Source organism: Letharia columbiana (assembly GCF_014066305.1).
Source record: "Letharia columbiana isolate WasteWater2 chromosome Unknown Sc0000039_s0, whole genome shotgun sequence".
Taxonomy (NCBI): domain Eukaryota; kingdom Fungi; phylum Ascomycota; class Lecanoromycetes; order Lecanorales; family Parmeliaceae; genus Letharia; species Letharia columbiana.
The window spans coordinates 382327-401750 of NW_023501083.1; the positions used below are offsets into that span (position 1 = coordinate 382327).

At 51.2% G+C, this 19424-nt stretch overlaps 5 protein-coding genes across 5 annotated transcripts; 2 read left to right on the forward strand and 3 right to left on the reverse strand.

The window, feature by feature from the left end:
• Positions 1 to 344: 344 nt before the first annotated feature.
• HO173_009356 (uncharacterized protein) lies at positions 345 to 8640 on the forward strand (the record flags this gene model as incomplete). The annotated part of the gene is made up of 14 exons (XM_037311246.1): positions 345 to 1012; positions 1065 to 1509; positions 1585 to 1653; positions 1702 to 1825; positions 1879 to 1991; positions 2041 to 2479; positions 2533 to 2988; positions 3070 to 6176; positions 6241 to 6309; positions 6420 to 6635; positions 6688 to 6762; positions 6818 to 7158; positions 7210 to 7687; positions 7744 to 8640. 14 exons carry the CDS (start codon positions 345 to 347, stop codon positions 8638 to 8640), a joined length of 7497 nt encoding a protein of 2498 aa, XP_037161903.1.
• A 1424-nt stretch (positions 8641 to 10064) lies between these two features.
• Positions 10065 to 11997, reverse strand: HO173_009357 (uncharacterized protein; the record flags this gene model as incomplete). The annotated part of the gene is made up of 2 exons (XM_037311247.1): positions 10065 to 11711; positions 11782 to 11997. 2 exons carry the CDS (start codon positions 11995 to 11997, stop codon positions 10065 to 10067), a joined length of 1863 nt encoding a protein of 620 aa, XP_037161904.1.
• Positions 11998 to 13952: 1955 nt separating this feature from the next.
• Positions 13953 to 15119, reverse strand: HO173_009358 (uncharacterized protein; the record flags this gene model as incomplete). Its single annotated transcript, XM_037311248.1, has 4 exons — positions 13953 to 14086; positions 14139 to 14301; positions 14361 to 14960; positions 15045 to 15119. 4 exons carry the CDS (start codon positions 15117 to 15119, stop codon positions 13953 to 13955), a joined length of 972 nt encoding a protein of 323 aa, XP_037161905.1.
• Positions 15120 to 15653: 534 nt separating this feature from the next.
• On the reverse strand, positions 15654 to 16569 carry HO173_009359 (uncharacterized protein; the record flags this gene model as incomplete). The annotated part of the gene is made up of 3 exons (XM_037311249.1): positions 15654 to 16048; positions 16150 to 16241; positions 16316 to 16569. 3 exons carry the CDS (start codon positions 16567 to 16569, stop codon positions 15654 to 15656), a joined length of 741 nt encoding a protein of 246 aa, XP_037161906.1.
• Positions 16570 to 17851: 1282 nt separating this feature from the next.
• Positions 17852 to 18226, forward strand: HO173_009360 (uncharacterized protein; the record flags this gene model as incomplete). Its single annotated transcript, XM_037311250.1, has 1 exon — positions 17852 to 18226. The coding sequence occupies one exon, from the start codon at positions 17852 to 17854 to the stop codon at positions 18224 to 18226; it is 375 nt and encodes a 124-aa protein (XP_037161907.1).
• Between the last annotated feature and the right edge of the window lie 1198 nt (positions 18227 to 19424).

Genomic DNA, 19424 nt, shown 5'->3' on the forward strand with positions numbered 1-19424 from the left:
CAGTCATACCACCCATTCACCCACCCAACCTTCCAACCGTCCAATCCTCCAACTTGTACACCACCCACCTCTCCACAATTGCTGTAGTCGGGTTTGCCCTTTCACTGCGGCTTACCACAATTATGCTTATCGTGCTCGCTTCATGCTTCCAGGCAGGAGCGCATCAGATGCTCTTGTACCGTTCTGAGCCATTGAATCTCCGTTGTAGGCCTCCCTTAACTTTACGTTGTATCTCCTTCTTCTTCGCCTGTCCTTTACCCTATCACAGCATATTCTCTTGATATTCAACAATCATTGACTTGCCCCGCCTTGCTCCCACTCGTTCCCGTCCCCTTTTCCCTAGTATGTCTCCAGGAATCATTCAAGAGCCTAACGGGCATGCCAATGGCTTTTCCAACGCTTCCTCTAATGGTGTTGATGCCCACATGAATGGGACCACGAATGGGAACACGAACGGACATTCCGAACCTACATCCTCTTTCGAGCCAAACGGGCTTTCGGATGGTGCTTCCAATCATGTTGTCGAGCCGGTGGCAATTGTTGGCATGGCCATGCGACTTCCTGGTGGTGTTCACGATGCCGAGGGTTTCTGGGATCTCCTCGTCAATAAAAGGAATGGCCAATGCCGTGTGCCAGCCGATCGCTACAATATCGATGCCTGGTACAAACCGGGTAAAGCGGGCCATGTCGGCACACAGTATGGATACTTCCTGGAGGATCTAGATCTGGCTCACATTGATGCCTCCTTCTGGTCAATGACGAAGCACGAAGCGGAGGCTATGGATCCACAGCAAAGATTGATCTTGGAGGTCGTGTACGAATGTCTGGAGAACGCTGGGGAAAGGAACTGGCGGGGGAAGAACATCGGCTGTTACGTAGGTGTCTTTGGAGAGGACTGGATTGACATGGACTCGAAAGACGTGCAAAACCACCACATGTATCGCCTAATCGGTTACGGTGACTATATTACCGCGAACCGAGTGTCATATGAGTTCGACTTCAAGGGTCCGAGGTACGCCAAGAACTCGACGGCTTAACGAAAGTGAGCTGATAGCATGTTCTAGTATGACCATTCGGACCGCTTGTTCCTCCTCTTTGACCGGTCTTCATGAAGCGTGTCAAGCTTTGTACAACGGGGACTGCAAATCAGCCATAGTCGGTGGTACCAACATCATTATAACACCACGCATGACGATAGCAATGACTGAGCAGGGTGTCATATCCCCAACTGGGTCCTGTAAGTCGTTCGATGCTAATGCCGATGGCTATGCTCGGGGTGAGGCAGTTTCTGCCCTGTACATCAAGAAGTTGAGCGACGCTGTACGCGATGGAGATACCATTCGCGCGGTGATCAGGTCGACTTGCGTCAACAACGATGGGAAGACGGTGGGTATAACAAGCCCAAGTACGGAAGCCCACGAGACCCTAATCCGCAGAGGCCATCAACTTGCTGGTATCACTGACCTCTCAAAAACGGCTATGATCGAGTGTCATGGGACTGGTACCAAGGTACGTGAGAGACTTTCCACACTCGAATGAACCTAAATACTTCTCGTCCAGAGATGCTGATGGCGCAATACACAGATTGGAGATCCTATTGAGACAAGCGCTGTCGCCAACGTTTTCGGCGAGCATGGTATCTACATTGGCTCGGTAATGTTGTCAGACCTGTGAGAAACGCTGCAGAGGCTGACTGATTAGGTCAAACCGAACCTCGGCCATTCTGAAGGTGCATCAGGGATGTCTAGTGTCATCAAGATGGTTTTGGCCTTAGAGCACAAAACCATTCCTCCTAACATCAACTTCAAGAAGCCTAATCCAAACAGTAAGTAAAATACGGATCTGTTTTTGTTTAGGAAAGCTGACTCTTGTTTGAAGTCCCTTGGGAGCAAGGAAAACTGAAGGTTCCCATCCACGCTACGCCATGGCCCGCAGACCGAGCTGAGAGAGTGGGGGTGAACTCATTTGGCATTGGTGGAGCTAATGCACACGTGAGTCATTTTCAAAGGTAGCCTGGAACAGTCCTGAAGTCTTGTTTAGGTGTTGCTTGAGTCTGCAGCTGCTCATGGACTTGATCGACCGGCTCCGCCAGTTGATGTGAGCGAAGAAAGACCCAACCTTCTCGTATTCTCCGCGACACACCCCGAGTCTCTACGCCGTTTGGTGGACAACCACGCATCATATCTAGGCTCTCATACCGACTCCTTGAATGACATGAGCTACACCCTCAGCACTAAACGCCAACCGCTCTCACATCGTGCGTTCTGTATCGCATCGGAAGACAGTCCTTTGGAGCCGTCACGAATAAACAAACCTACAGAGACCCCAAATCTGGTTTTCGCTTTCACTGGACAAGGCGCCCAATGGGCGCAAATGGGTAGAGAGCTCTTTTCGAAAGAGCGCTCGTTTAGTGACTCTATCAGAGGGCTAGACAAAGTACTTTCGTCCTTGCCCGAGCCCCCGCAATGGACCTTGGAAGGTAAGAGCTTCGTACACGCCCGCGCTTAGCCTACTCTTGACTAATCAATGTAGATGAAATTCTAAAACCGAAGTCACGGAGCCGCCTCTCCGAGGCTGAACTTTCTCAGCCTTGCTGTACTGCAATTCAAGTCGCTTTGGTTGATCTCATGACGAAATGGGACATCAAGCCGGCAGGTGTGGTCGGTCATTCTTCCGGAGAAATCGGCGCTGCATATGCAAGCGGCGTTCTCACAGCAGAAGAAGCCATTCTTGTTGCTTACTATCGTGGACTGGCAACGTTGGGTCTTGGGAAGATTCACCGGGGTGGGATGGCTGCTATCGGTCTTGGTCGCGATCAGGTCACACCATATCTTCGCACGGGCGTTATCATCGGCTGCGAAAACAGCCAGAGCAGTACCACACTGACAGGTGATATTGACACTCTCGAGCAAATCATGGCAACTATTCAAGAAGACCGGCCCGAAGTGCTCGTTCGGGCCCTGCACGTCGAATGCGCTTATCACTCTCGTAAGTACCCAGATGCTTTGTACTATGTCACATCTTCTCCTCATTGTTTCCCAAACAGCGGCTGATGTTCTTAATGCACAGATCACATGAAAACGGTCGAGGCCAAATATCGAACACTTTTGGGCAAGGCCATTCACGCAAAAGAACCAACTGTACCATTTTATTCGTCCGTCACAGGAGGCCTGTTGAAGAACGGCGAAATCCTCTCAACTTCCTACTGGGTACAGAATCTGACTTCTCCTGTTCTTTTCCTCTCGGCTGTCAGCGCCATAATCGGATCACTTTCACAACCGCTGGCCTTTTTGGAAATCGGACCTCACTCGGCTCTTGCAGGGCCGATCAGGCAAATAATCAGGAAAGAGGCGAAGGATGCGCACTACGTCTCGACTTTGGTTCGGAACGAAGATGCGCTGACGTCTTTGCTGAAGACCGCTGGAGAACTGTGGATCAGCAATGTTGATGTCAACTTTGATTCCGTCAACCCCCCTGGCGAGTTTCTTACCGATCTCCCGACTTATCCATGGAATTACGATGGCCAATATTGGTACGAGAGCCGTTTGTCGAAGGAGTGGCGGCTGCGGAAGTTTCCTCACCATGACCTCTTAGGTGCTCGCCTTGTTGAAACCTCTGAGGTCGATCCGACGTGGAGGAACATGTTACGTCTTGATAACGTTCCTTGGATTCAAGACCACGAAATTGCTCAGGACATCTTACTTCCAGCTGCTGGTTACATTGCTATGATCGGTGAGGCTATTAGGCAACTCACTGACTTAGAAGATTATACTGTCAGAGCCGTCGACTTCATATCGGCGCTTATCATGAACGAAGGCAAACCCGTTGAAGTTCAAACACATCTCCGTAAGGCTCGCCTTACTACTACGCTCGATTCCGAATGGTACGAATTTTCGATTGCCTCGTTAAACGGTACAACATGGATCAAGCATTGCGTTGGTCAAGTCAGAGGAGGAGCTGAGTTCAAGTTGCCGGTACCCACTATAGAGCCCTGTCAGCGCAAGGTTCCGACGAGCACTTGGTATCGTGTCATGGCCAGATTTGGCCTCAATTATGGTCCAAGATTCCGCGGCCTGTCAGAGATCAGTGCACACGTGTCAGAACGAAAAGCTGTGGCCACACTGAACGACAGCCTCGGAGAGAAGGAAACTCCATATCAACTCCACCCAGCCACTCTCGACAGCTCTTTCCAACTGTTCAGTTGTGCAGCCTTCAACGGAGTCGGCCGCCTGTTCACCAAGTTATCAATACCCACACACATCGAAGAGTTTTACATCAAGCCTGCAAAGGAGAGTATCGCTATCCAAGCGGAGGCAGAGTCTTCCCCCACAGGGACTCTAGCAGGAAACCTAGTAGGTGTATCCGCGGGTGAGCTCGTGATGAACTTGAAAGGTCTCAAGATGACTCCGCTTGGCGACAATAATGAGGGTCAGAATGATGATCCCCATGCCGCTGTCGAGTTGGAGTGGAAGAGCGATGTGAACCTACTAGACGCAACCCAACTCATGCGTCCTGCCAAAGATATCACGAAATGCCACCTTCTTGTCGAAAAGCTTGCCTTGGCTTGTATGATCGAGTCGATTGTTCAACTACAGGGTGTGCAGACTACTCATCCACATCTTGACAAGTTTCGCGCTTGGCTCGATACAAGACGAGAGATGGCTATTGGGGGTCAATATCCAAACATCGATGACTGCGCAATGATAGCAGGATTGGATAGTACGCAGCGAACAAACATGATTGAAAATCTCCTCGCTCAATCGCTAGATACAGAGGCCGCAGCTGTCGCGACCGCAATCCACCGAATCTCGAAGCACTCCAGGGACATCTTTCTTGGCACCACGGATCCGCTGGATATACTGATGGAAGACGATATACTGACCAAAGTATACGACTTCATGCAATTGTGGGATTACACAGATTTTTTCGAACTTCTAGGTCATTACAAACCGGATATGAAGATCCTCGAGATCGGAGCCGGTACGGGCGGCACAACCAGTACCATCATACCACACCTCAAATCCGCTTATGGGGAGAGGATGTTTGGCTCGTATAAGTACACCGATATTTCCGCCGGTTTTTTTGTGGCAGCAAAAGAGCGTTTCAAAGATGTCCAAGGACTTGACTACGCCATCTTGGACGTTTCACAGGACCCAATCCAGCAGGGGTTCGAACCCGAGTCCTTCGATCTAATCGTGGCGACCAACGTCCTCCACGCCACCCCAAAGCTCAGTGAAACTCTGTCGAATGTGCGGAAGCTCCTTCATCCCCACGGTCGCCTCTTCCTCCAGGAACTGGACCCCTCGACGAGGTGGATCAACTATGTCATGGGCGTTCTCCCTGGATGGTGGCTTGGTGAGGACGATGACCGACCACTAGAGCCATATGTCAATCCTGAGAGGTGGGACAAGGAGCTCAAGAGCGCTGGCTTTGGAGGAGTCGATGCAGTTGCGTATGATGGACATCTTCTTAACAACATCATTGCCATGCCAGCCCGGGAGGAAAAGTCAAAACGGATCACCATCTTGTCCAGAGGCGAGTCGTCGCAGCATTCTCGAGGAATAATACAGCAACTTCGCGAGAGATCTTTTGAGCTAGATTTCTGTACGTTGGATCAAGTCCCCAAACCCGGACAAGATATTGTTTCTCTCCTCGACACTGAAGCACCTTTCCTCTACTCTGCGACAGAAGAGAGTTTCAGCGCCTTTAAGAGCTTCGTCTCTCATATTCAAGGCGCCGGAGTACTTTGGGTGACCGAAGCAGCCCAGAACGGTTGCCGTGACCCCAACTACTCCTTGATCCTCGGCATGGCTCGAACAATTCGCACGGAGTTTTTGATGGATTTCGCCACTCTCGAGCTAGAAAGTTTTGATGACGCAGCTGCATGCAAAGCTACCGCCGATGTCCTACAAGAGTTCCAGCACCGCGTTCGCGACCAAGACAATGATCCTGTCCTCGAATATGCCTTCTCGGATGGAAGTGTCCAAGTTGGTAGATACCATTGGGTATCAGTATCGAAAGAACTCCTGTCCGCGAAGCACCACTCTTATCCTAGGAAATTGGAGATTGGTAGGCCGGGCATCTTGCACACACTTGCTTGGAGACAACAAGAGCCCTTCGATTTGAAAGGCGACTTTGTCGAAATAGAAACCCGGGCGGTCGGACTAAACTTCAAGGTCAGTGCATCTTTGCTCTGTGTAAGTTTGTGTGTGTACACGAAATAGCTGACTTTAATCAAAGGACGTCTTGATGTCAATGGGAATTGTAGATCTGGTGGGTCGTGGACTCGGATGTGAGAGTTGTGGAGTTGTAAGTGCTTTCCGAGCAACATCTTTCCATGTTCAGATACTTCTTGAATCATATCATACGGCTCGAAGGTCTCATATCTTGCGACTGGAGTGCTGACACCACATTTTAAGGTCAAGAGGGTTGGGCCTGAGGTCAAGCATCTCAAAGTAGGCGATCGAGTCCTCTGCTGCACCGATGGATCCTTTTCGACTACTTGGTCCATGAGCGAACTCTTTTGCGCAAAGATGTCAGACAGCCTCAGCTTCGTCGAAGCAGCTACGATTCCTCTCGTCTACGGTACAGTCATCGCTGGCTTGATGGACTGCGCGAAGCTGTCCAAAGGACAGGTATGTCACATGCTGATTATAGGGATATCGTTCATGCTAAAACCTTATCCAGACTGTCCTCATTCACTCTGCTTGCGGTGGCGTTGGTATAGCTGCTGTTCAAATAGCAAAGATGATAGGAGCTGAAGTAAGCGACCGATTTCACTATTCTCTCGAATAGGTACTAACGCCGCTTCCTGCAGATCTTTTGTACTGTGGGCAACCAAGAAAAGGTTGATTTCCTTATGCAAAACTTTAGTATACCCCGGAACCGCATCTTCAATTCGCGAGACACAAGCTTCTTGCGAGATGTGCTTAGGGAAACCGGCGGCAAAGGAGTAAATGTGGTCCTTAACTCACTTTCCGGCGAACTACTACACTCATCGTGGAAGTGTGTTGCTGACTTCGGAACCATGGTCGAAATTGGCAAACGAGACTTCATTGGAAACGGAAATTTGGCAATGAACCTATTCGAGAACAACCGATCTTTTATCGGTCTTGATCTGTCCCAGATTTGCTTTTACCGGCCAAATGCTATACATGAGTAAGCTACGCCCTTTCTATCGCTCTACTGTGTGTTGCTGACAGTTGATAGCCTTCTTCGTCGGGCAATGGAGTTTTATGAGCAGGGCTACATCAAGCCTATCACGCCCATGAAAGAATTCGAGGCTGCCCACATCGAGGATGCCATGCGTTACATGCAAAAAGGTCAACATATCGGGAAAATTGTCGTCACCTTCCCCAAAGACCCCATGGAGCTGGAGGCAACGGCAGATCCAAAAGAGTTAGTCCTTCGTCCCGATGTGTCGTACCTGTCCATTGGGGGTCTTGGCGGTCTGGGTCGATCTATCGCATCCTGGATGGTCGAGAAAGGCGCTAGACATCTAATCTTCTTTTCACGGTCTGCCGGCTCTGTGACCAGTGAGGACCCTTACATCAAGGAATTAGCGGCCCTTGGATGTTCGGTCCAGACATTCTCTGGTAGTGTTTCCAATCTGTCAGACGTCAAAAGGGTCATTTCCTCGGCTGCAAAACCTATCGCTGGAGTACTCCAAGCTTCCATGGTCCTCAGTGTGAGTAATTCTTTTCGTAGCTATCAATTTGCTTTTGACCTGACGTTTCTTCCCAGGACGCTGCATTGGGTGAGATGACCTTCGAACAATGGCAAACCGCTCTTCTGCCAAAAGTACAGGGCACATGGAATCTGCACGAAGCACTACTGGCGCAGAAGCAATCACTCGATTTCTTCTTCCTCTTCAGCTCTGTCTCCGGAGTAGGTGGGCAATGGGGTCAAGCAAACTACGCAGCTGGCAACACCTTCCTCGATGCTTTTGTACAATACCGTCACTCACTTGGCCTTCCCGCGTCAGTCCTTGACATCGGTGCCATGGAGGACGTGGGATACCTGAGTCAAAACAGCGGCATCCTCGAAGCACTTCGCGCCACCTCCCTACACACGCTCCATGAGCAAGATCTCCTCGATTCCCTCCAACTCATGATCGATCGCTCGCTTCCTGCCCCTCAATCTTCTCCAATGAAGACGGCCCGTTACGTCAACCCAAGCCAGGTCGCCATCGGTGTCCGCTCCACACTCCCTCTCTCCGCACCAAACAATCGCACCATCTGGAAGAAAGACCCGCGTATGGCCGTATACCGCAACCTCGAATCCCTCAGCGCCACCAGCGCGGCTTCCTCCGGCAACGATGAAGGCCTCAAGCAATTCCTCCGCGACGCGAGCAAAAACCCCGCACTCCTGGACCTCGCCCCTTCAATCGAATACCTAGCCAAGGAGGCGGGCACCACGCTATTCGGCTTCATGATGCGCAGCGACGAGGAACCCTCCATGGACGTGCCGCTCGCGAGCTTAGGCGTCGATTCGCTCGTCAGTATCGAGTTGCGCAACTGGTTCCGGCAGAAGGTCGGGGCCGAGTTCACGGTCCTCGAGGTGGTGAATTCGAACAGCATCACCCATCTGGGCGAACAGGCGGCGGCGAAGTTGAAGGAGAAATTCCAGGCTAGACAGTAGGCTGCCGACGATAGATGGATTACCGTCCTACACCTTCAAAGCGCCTCCAACGCCTTGTATTTACCTACTGTGGCTATCTGCTCGTTGGCGCTAGCGAGGTCTCTTGATACGCTTCCAGCACGGAGCGATTCCGGCCCTCCGTGCTGTGCATCACGAGACTGGCCCGTTTCGTTTCATCGATCCAATTTTTGTGTCTGTCGGGACTTCATCGCTGCTTCTGCGTGGATCTGTTGTAAGGGAGTCGGTATTAGATAGGCGTCTGGAATATATAGAAACGATATCTAGACTGAGAGTCTGAACCATTCATTCATGCATTGATTTTCCCGCTCCTTTCTTTCTATCTTTCTCTCTCTCTCTCTACCCACTCGGATGGAATTTTCTAGTATCCATCGACCGTCGATCTCCCTCAGCATAAGAGTTTTATATCTTCTACTCGCTATATCCTTCACCCGTACACACATACGTACGTACCGTATCGATATATATCTTTCCCCCCGCATGGATCGTGCTCGCATGCAGGTGGATGAGCTGGCTCGAATCGGTGGTTTGCCCCAACTCGCCCGAATTTCCGCCTCGCGGGATGAGGGAGGCTTTTGCGCTGGCTGCGATTGCTATTTGGTCACTTGTTCACTTGCTCAACTTTTTCCTTTGTTCTTTTTCGGTCCCTTTCCTTTCCTTTCCTTTCTTTTCCTTTCCTTTCCGCTCCTTTCCTTTCGTTTCCCCTTTTCCTGTCCCTAAATTCTTCTAGGGGATTCTTTCCCCTTAGAACTCCGCTCCACCACACACCACAAGCATCAAACCCCTTACGTATATACATCACTTGGAGTCTTGCGTCGTGGGACCGTGTCCGCTTTGGATGATCGGTGGTGCGACGGGTCGGGATTGCGGTTGGCTGGATGGGGTTGGCTGGATGGGGTTTTTGGCTGGAGTTGGTTGGGGGGTAGGGGTTTGGGGATGGTGTTGTGGGATTGTGAGTGTTGGGTTGTTGGGGTTGTTGGGGATCGTTGGGGTTGGGTGGGGGGTGGGGTGGGGGAGAAGAGAAGGGGAGGAGAGGAGACGCTGGAAAGGAAACCCGAGGGCTGGATCTGAGTCCTTGTCTTTTTTACATACGTGGGGTATATGGGTAGGTAGGTGGGTGGGTGGGGTGGAAGGGGATACTTTGTGTCGCGTCTTTGTTGTGCGTTTTGGGGTGGGGGCGGTGTTGGGCATGACGCGAATTGAAGTTTGAGTGAATTGATAGCGTTGGAGGTATATATGGAGGGATATCCATGTCTATAGTAGTATCTCTTACGCCTGTGTACGCTCTGGATGCATTATTAAAAAAAAAGGATATGCCCGACACACGACGGAGGTTTAGGGAAATGAGATGCTAGTGACATGGAATCGAAGCTAGATGACTATCCTTGCTCCTTCTGATCCATCGGCTATTTCTTCAACTCCGCTGTCTCAACCGGGGTTATGTCGTCGGCGGCGACGTCTGTTTCACCCGTTCTGACCGCACTGGAAATATCGTTCGAGACATCCTGATTGAACGCACCTGTATCCTTCTCAACACCGACCACAGCACCAGGTAGCGCGTCGGCGGCGGCTAGTTCAGGATCTCCGCCCGCTTCCTTGATCTTTTGGTTCTTCTGCTCGTCGAAGCCTTGCTCCGTGCTTAGCTTTTGATTCAGGTCGTAATGCTTGATGAAGATCGTAGTGAAGAGGGCAAGACCCGCCAATCCACACATGAGCGCCCAGATGGGGCGGATGCTATGCGACAAGGCAAGTCTGAGGATCGCTTTCCGCGGATCTGAGTTCGGCATGGCGTTGATTTGGCGGATCAGCGACACCACGTCGACACTGTACGACGTGGCAGAGCCTGATAGGGAAGGGTAGCTCGCCAAATTTGCGGCCATGCGGTTCTGGAAGACGACCCCACCGATGGCGACGCCGATGGTTTGGCCGAAACAGCGGAAGAAGGTGAACATGGCTGCAGCGATGGCGATGTCTTTTGGCGGGGCGGAGGCTTGGATGGCGAGGGCCATGGCGGGGAAGAGTAGGCCGATTCCGATGCCGGAGACGAGCATGAGGAAGACCCAGGCTGGGATGGTCGTCGAGGGGGAGAGGATGTAGAGCAGGCCGGAGCCCATGGTGGCCAAGACCCAGCCGACCCAGAGCGCCCAGCGGTAGTGACCCGTTTTGGCAGCGACAACGCCGACGATCATGGCGCAAGGGACGACGGTCAGAGATTGCGGGAGCGCAGAGACGCCGGCAAGGACTGGGGTGAAATCTTGCGCGCCTTCGAAGAAGAGAGGCATGTAATAGAGGATAGACCATAGGATGATGCCGTGGATGAAGGTGAGGAAGTAGGCGATGTTGGTGTCTTTGTTTTTGAAAATTCCGAGAGGGAGGAGCGTGTGGGTCGCAAGCTTGGCTTCCCAAATGACAAAGACTGAGAGGCCGAACAAGCCGATTATAATGGGAACGAGGGTGTGCCAACTTGACCAGGCGTACATGACGCCGCCCCAAGTGATGGCTATGAGAAAAGATGTTGATGAGCCGAGGAAGATGACAGAGCCGACGTAGTCGATTTCGCGAAGCTTTTGTTTCAGAGTGCGTTTCCGACTCTCGAGTTTAAGAAAGGCAATGATGCCGGCGAAGCCGATAGCCACGATGGGCAAATTGAGATAAAAGATCCAGCGCCAGGCACCTGCTTGGGCGAGGGCACCTCCAATCAGAGGACCGGACACGCTACCGATGGCCCAGACGATACTGATGAGAGCAAAGTAGTTGCCTCGCTCGCGGAGGGGCACCATATCCGTGATGAGGATTTCCGTGAGAGCGATAATACCTCCCCCGCCGGTACCTTGGATGGAACGGCCAACAAGCATCATGGTGAAGTTCTTCGACACGGCGCAGACAATGGAGCCGACAGTGAAGAAGGTAAGGGCTACGAGAAGGAGGGGGCGACGACCCCATAGGTGGGAGAAAGCGACGAAGTTAGGCTGCCAGACGGTGGAGGTCAGCAGGAATGAGGTTCCGGCCCAGAAGGCTTCAATTGCATTGCCTTTGAGGGCGACGGTGATGACCTTTGAGCATGTTAACGGGTAGGACGGTTATGATGGTTGATTGATCACATGATCAGACGATAAGGCTTACCGGTAAGGCTACCGAAACGATGGTGGCATCTAAAGCGCAGGCCAGATTGACAATGGCGATTGAAGTGAAGGCAGATAGAAGCCGCCATCCTGGCTTGAATTTCTCTATCTCTTCTGAATTCGAGTTCAGCTTTCCCAATGGCTCAGTCGTTTCATCTACTTTTTCTGGGCCCACCGTCTCCTGCTTGGTTATCTCTGAGCCCGCCGATGTCTCCATTTCCGTTGACATTCCACAGGCTGTGCTGAAACAGGTTTGGAAAGGGGAGGGAGAGTCAAGCCAACGGGCGGGCAGGGATTTCTCTTTCTTCAACCGCCAAAATGAAAGAAGAAGAAAAAAGATATGAAGAGCAAAATGAGTAGAACGACAGTCAACGAGCGTCTAGAATATTGAGAGGAACCTGCCTACAGTGTGTGCCAGCTTGTTGCAGGCTGACTCGGACGAACTATCAAACCGACTCCGCAGAGTTTGCCCGAAGAGCGGAATCTAGCTTTTCACAGCTAGCTCCATGCGGGTCGGAGGGGTGATTGAATCTTATAAGGTTCGGGACCTAAAAGGCGTAGGTGTGCTTGGCACTCTTTTCTGACAGGTGTACTACCTCACTAGTGTCTTGGCGAGAACATCCAGTGGCCTAGAGAATCTCACCTCATCTTACTTACCATGCCCATCCACCCTCTTCGTAAATCTGTTGGACTTGACCGCCATTTGTCAGTCAAACAAACATACACAGTCCCTGATAATGGAATCAGCGGACTCGGGATCATGCTCACGACACCACTTGTCAGAACTCTTCTACTCCTGCCTTTGTAGTCCTCGCAAGTCGGGCTCAGTCGGGCTCAGTCGGACGCGCTACTCCCTTTTCCAAGCTCGGAATCCTTGCCCAATTCGTACCAATTGTCTGACTCATTTGCGCTTACTACTCTTCCATCTCGGGCCAGCTCTGCGACCCCTCCCTTGTTTCAAGAAGGATTCCTCCTGAAATGTATCGCTTTCTACGTGCGTGCTTAGCGTCCCTTGTAGCCTCGAGGCTTGTGTTGACACGTCTGTTGATTGGCATGCCAAGGGAATCTGGATATGAGCGGCTGCAGGGTTGGCCCTTGGGGTCGGCCTAGAAGAGGAGTCATACGGTGCAAATTTGCACCGCTATCACTGCCGGCACTACGTACCGCCGACGCCGTTCTGCGAGGGAGGAAGTGCACCTGGTGCACCGAATATGGCAAGTGATACGTGTACACCCCTTTTTGACACATCGACACCGCCCTCCATGTCCGGGAATAGCTTCCGGGTACGATGGGTGATAGACCCGACTCGCTCTAGCTTGCATCTTTAGGGGCACTTCCCGGCTCGACACGAATATCTACTGTCCACAATTATCTCCGCCCCCCCGGCGGAAGGGCTAGTCTGTTTAACATCCAGCGCACCGGAGGATTGTAGGAGCGAGTGTGTACAGGAAAGGGTAAGGATCCTGTTCACGAGCGACGCACTCTGTAGGTAGCAAGACCACCGCATTTGGCGCACTCGAGACGACGCCTCGGCCCGGAAACAGCACCCGGATGTGAGGTGGGTGTCGATGTATCAAAAAGGAGTGTATACGTATCACATCCGCAAACAAAGCGGTCAATCTATTCTATGAGTGTCCGTGAGTCAATTCGCATCCGCGCTACCATCTAGGACATGGTTCGAGTACTCACTCTACATACCCTACCGGCACAAAAATCTACCCTACGTCAGGGGCGCGAAGTCAGTTGTGTTGAGGGTGGGATGTGAAGCAGGTTGACCGTCTGGTGACGACGAGACATACACTCAAAAATTTCAGCATGTGATCTGTAGTCTTGGCTGCGGAGAGCGGCTGTTAGACTGGACATTTTTGTGATCGAGTTTATGGGTGTTGGGGGTACAGAGGGTGGTGGAAGATATGATGTGCGAATTTTGCGGCGGTTGATGTCGAGCCAGGTCCTGGCGACATGGTAGTAGAATGAATGTCTTAGCGGAAGATTAAAATTTGTTCTATTTCTAAAACTTTGGATTTGCTTGAGGGAAAAAAGGGCGGCATGCACGGTCTTGCTGTAGACCGGTCAAAGCGAACTGCAAGCGAAAACCCTCCTTAAGATCTAGACACCCGCTTCAGGTGTCTCAAACCTTTGACCACCACCGGAAACACGGAGGAGTCGGCGTCACAGGTACGGTTGGACCTGTTTCTCGCTCCACGCCCAGAATTCCGCCGCACGTCCCGTCCCGCCTTCGCTTTTAGACTTTCCGGCGGCCTCGATATCCTTCCGTATACTACTGAAGCGGCCCCAGGGGATGACTAAAAATCGCCATGTCAGCATGGCGCAGGGCAAAATGGACCTTGGACGTACTCCATGCGCCTGAATTTTTAAGCGTAACCTTGGGGGACAATCCGGCGAAAAGTTCGGTGTAGGCGCCATACATGGGAGGGTGGAGGAAGAGGTTGAAGATGGAAGCTCCGACGCCGGACATGTGGCGCTGGAGCTCCGTTTTCAGATAGCCTGGGTTCAGAGCCTGCACGGGTCACCGGTAAGCCTTGACGAGCCCGCAGACAAACGACGTCTTGCACATACCACGCTGAGGACACCGTCGGCTTGGTGCCGCTTGGCGAGTTCCTTGCTGTACAGTACGTTGCCGGCTTTGCTGACACCATACTTGTACCAAGCTGATTTATCCTCTTTGTAATCGAGATTCGTCATGTCAACCCCTCCTCCCTTAGGCGACATCATTTCTGCAGCCGACGACCCCAGCCAAACCACTCTGACGCTTCCTCGCGGTGCCGTTTTGGCAGTCTCGACCAGGAGAGGTGTCAGAAGTTTTGTGAAAAGGAAAGGGCTGAGACAGTTGGTTCCAAGCTGGGCCTCGTAATTCTGTTTCGTTTTCGAGCCTTGCGGGGGGATCATCACTCCGGCATTGTTCCACAACACATCGAGACGGGTTTCTTGGGCGAGGAATGCCTCGGCGGATTTTTTTACCACCATCAAGTCATTGAGGTCGAGATGTAGGAAAACCAGCTCGCCTTTGCTTTTGGGGAAGCTGGCTTCGATGGATGCTATGGCCTTGGAGGCTTTCTGTTCCGAGCGAGCTGCGATCCACACCTTCGCATTGTGCGCATAGAGGATCTTTGCGAGCTCCAAGCCGATGCCTGCGGCGCCGCCAGTTACGAGAAAGACCTGTAGAGCTGTCAGTGTGACCGATTTGCGGCTGGCGGGACGACGGAAAGGTGATGATGGATATGAAGGAGATGAGTCTCGCACCTTGCCTGCCTGGTCTGCAAGGTCTTTCTCCGTGAACTTGGGAGCAGGCGGGAAAAGTTGGCTGATCTGGCTCATTGTCAATGTTCTGGATTGTGCAATCGTTCTGTCTAAACTTCGAACTAGATCAACGCAGTGTGATTCTAAAGTTCGTCAAGCAAAAGAAGACGGTGAAGGTTGCTACGTCATGCCGAGGCTTCGCACCTGCGCTTTCTTTATGTTTGCGCAGTCGGGCTCAGTCGGGCTCTTAAAGAAGTAAACGGTGCAAAGTTCGGCCGAAGGAGGAGGAGTACGGCGCAAAGTTGCGCCGAAGTAGAATGAAGGCTCCCTAATTCATCACCAGATCAATCTCTTTCTTGAAAAGTGTTTGATCACAATGAATGTGGCTGTAGAAGAGTGCCCCAATACTGATTCTTATTAAAAAAGATGACCAGCAAACATGTATTGCCTACGGGAGGCCTTTTCCTGCAATATCATTTTCTTACGATTTGCTGACGACGGACCCCCCAAGATAAGCTGTTAAGCTGACGCGAAGATTCTGATCCGAGCACAGCCTTGGGTCTATCCTTTAGTCCACGTACTCCCAGGAGTTCCATTCCAAACTGACCAACCTTAAAGACCTGCTAACCTCCTCATACCAAGATTCGATATCGTCCGACCATCCGCAAGTACCCCCGCGCCGCTCAGCGGCTTCCCGTCGTTCATGGCCAAGTCAACCAGCACTTTCCCGAGCTCTCTGGTCGGACTAATGAAACCAGGATTGACAGTTCTCAAAATTGTGAACACGATGGGGTACCCAACAGCTTTACCCGCTGGCTTCAGCTTCGGAATCCATCCGTGAATCTCCTCATGGAACTTTGGATCCACCCCAGCGGGACGGAGGGAATAGACTTTCAAGCTCGCATATGCCGGCTCGGTGCTAAGTGCTTGTAATTGAGCTTCGATGCGGCCTTTGACTCTACCAAAGAAGGGCGTAAAACGTCCGGGTGTCGTAGTGGCGCCTTCGCCTGTTAGAAAGGATGCGCGTCAGTAAGCAGGGACAGCAAGTCTGAATAGATGGAGGATTCCGGGAGCTTGGACGATGCACGAGATAGGTCATCATTATTACCCGAGACGTAGACGAAATTGAAAGACTCTGACAGCGAGGCGAACGCTTTAGCGGCAGCGAGTGGGTATGATACCACAATCTCTTCGTAAAACCTACGGTGTAGAGCTCGTCATCAGCACGCGCCCAATGTCGATCCGTCAGGATTGTAGGAGAGTCATGCACCTACTCCTTGCTCACATCATTGACGCTAACGCCCAAGGCCCAGACACAGCCCGTGGCACCTTTGAGCTGATTCAGGACCTCAGTTGGGTACTGGTTGAAGTCGGTATGTAGTATGGTTTTGACCTTGGGATGACCTTCAGCCATCGGGACAGGTCGACGGCTGAGGATCGACACCGTGGTGACCAGGTTGTTGGTAAGCATCTGGTGGAGGCAGGCAGAGCCTACCAGACCTGTGGCGCCGGTGAGGATGAGATGCATCCTATGCTTGTTATATCTCAGTGAATGGTGGAAGCATTTTATAGCTTATGTTAGGTTGTGTTGTAGAGTAGGCCTAGGGTAGGAACAACTTGCCCCCGGTATGGGTAAGCACTACCCGCAGGATGGTGGGCAGGTGGGGCAGAAAAAGTCCCGAACGCCAAGACTCTAGGTCGAGATCTTGTATAACGCCCCGGCTGAAGGGTTGCCTGGATGATGCAGATGCGCTTGAAAGTGCTTCAGAATTGGATATTGGCTCCAGCTCCAGTCTAATCTGGGGCTCACTACTCTACAAGAGGTAACTCGTGCGCTTTTTGGAGATCTCTTCAAGGCCCGCTACCTTACGAGGCGGCGTGCAGAGAGCAGGGCTGGGGCTAGCAAAAGGTAGCACTGTGTCGACACTTCACAGCCGAGATGACAACGTATCAGCGCAACAATAGAGTAAGTGCACGAGCCGTCTGGTTCCCCGTAGATAATCCTGTTGTTGGTCCTCCCATACACGATGCTGGCCCTGGAACTAGATGTAATTGTCACTCCCCTATCTTACGGGAGCTTCCGGGTAGAAAGTCAGCCCTACATGAGCCCATGTCCAGTGCCACGTTACAGCGATACCGTACCTCCCGTGACGGCAGCGCCGTTCAAACTCTGTTTTAATTTAGACAATAAATAAGGCGTCCTGGGCTTACGCTAATTTGAGGGGTCGTGGGGGTGCTAAATGCTGACTAAGCTTAGAACAGAGCTAGTGCTAGTGTCTTGACTCTCCCAACACACCTCCCAGCCAATGATGTCTAAATACAATAGTAAATATTGGTGTAGCTATCTCAATGAGATGCACCCAGGGTTTCTTGGAGCATCCAACGGAAGCCGTGACAGCTCAGGATTCTGTTGTCAGTATGGGATTGCATCAGAAGCCACTGGAACCTTCCGTTAAATCAGGAATTCCGGTATGTCTCACTAACGCTATGACTATAAGTAGGTATTGCTGTACTTTACATCAAAGTGTATCGAAATTCTGGTATCCGTAACGATCAAAGTAATCTTGGCATGCAGTGTCCGGATTTAATCGCCCCACGCACTTAGCTTGTTCTAGGAAGGAACGAGCCGCCTTAGTGCGCCCGGTTAAGGTAATCTTTCCGAGGAGCAACAATCCACAATGCACTTTGCTTTTTTCCCCCTCCGCATCTACAGCATTGCTTGGTTCTGAATACTCCTCCACCAACCAAACCAATGGTATGGTATTCACAACGCCTTGTCAACCCCGCTGATCCCAAGTCCGTTGAGCAAAATGGAATCTCTAATGAGGTTTGCCTTTGTCCTTCATCTTGTCATCGAGACAACAGCGGCTATCAACTTTTTCTTCCGACCTTCAGCAACGCTCTCAACACCCCAACCACACAGCCACGGGGTTATCCGGCAGTACGCCCTTCTGCTCCTGACCACAAACATCATCGTCGCGGTAGTCCTGAACCGCGCAGTGCATGATGCTTTGTCCGAGCAGATTGCTGCCGCAATTGCTCTGTATCATACGGGGCCTTTGGTCCGAGCGGTGTCCAGGATCCACCGAGGGAATTCTGGCGACGTACTCGGAGGAGCTTGGCTTCATGCTTTTTCTCACCTGCTGTGCGCAGCTTGCCTGATCGCATCATCATTCCTTCTCTAGTAGCCGAGCTTATTCCCAAGGCTTCGGTCCGTTTGTGCGTCAACCGTTCATTGAGGGTAGTCATGGTTGTGTTGATGGGATGGGTCGGACGATCAAAGAGCGCATAGAGAGTGCATCCTCAAAATAATAGGGCCGTTAATTGGCAAGGAAGGAGCTAAGAGTGCGTTGCACGGCTACCCCTCGGTAGCCGGAGAATTAACATTGAAAGCGCTGGAGTCGAAATATTAAAAAAATACAAAACACGAAACTTCCGAAAACTCGAATGGCAAACTTCGTCGTCGTAAGAAACTTGAACTTACACGCTCGACATTCAATACGGTCTATAGAAAGCAATGGGTATGGAAGACCCGAGATCCTTTTTTCAAATGAGTTTTCACAACACATATCTTACGTTCCAATTAGGGTACGTCTCGTTATCTGAGGTATGTCAGGGGGAGGAGTAGAATGCGTGTGATTATCTTATGATCTTCAATCGCTTAGTATTCCTGAAATTGTTGTTGGAGGTATTTAGTTCGTATTAGATTCGATTCCTAATAGCGCTAATATAATGGTGTTACGATGCTTCTTATTTTCTAACAACGCTATTAACTATAGATTTTTAAAGTTTTTAATCGAGAATAGATACTTTTATACCCAGAAAATATTCGTTAATTAACTTATCGTTTAAGGCGGACGCCTATTAATTATAATCGTATTGTTAAAGATATTTAGTTCGTATTAGATTCGATTCCTAATGGCGCTGGTATAATGGTGTTACGGTGCTTCTTATTTTCTGAAATGCGATAGCCTCTCGAATTACTAGTGCTTACCCCTGATAGTCCGACAGCGGGTGGTTGTCTCCACTCTAGAATCCAGAACACAGAATCCCAGTCTCCAATTTCGTTGCAGCTTCACGAGTCTCAAATTTTTGGATTAGCATGCAGAATAATGGCCCGAATGAGCCATCGCCCTGCCGTGGGACCTGGTCTGTACCCTACGTTGGCCACTTAGCTCGCGTGGCACAATACTGCGTCGTGAGTCGTGGATGATAACTACGGGAAGGCCGTGGATTGGGACTACGCCTTTCGGGACACCCCGCTTGCACTGCTTTTAGCTTACGGACTACTGTATGCCGCAGCCAGACCGTCGAAGGTGCTTCCTGGGTCGTCCTTTTAGCCATATATAGGATAGCTTTTTTGGCTGCCCTAAGATCCTTGGG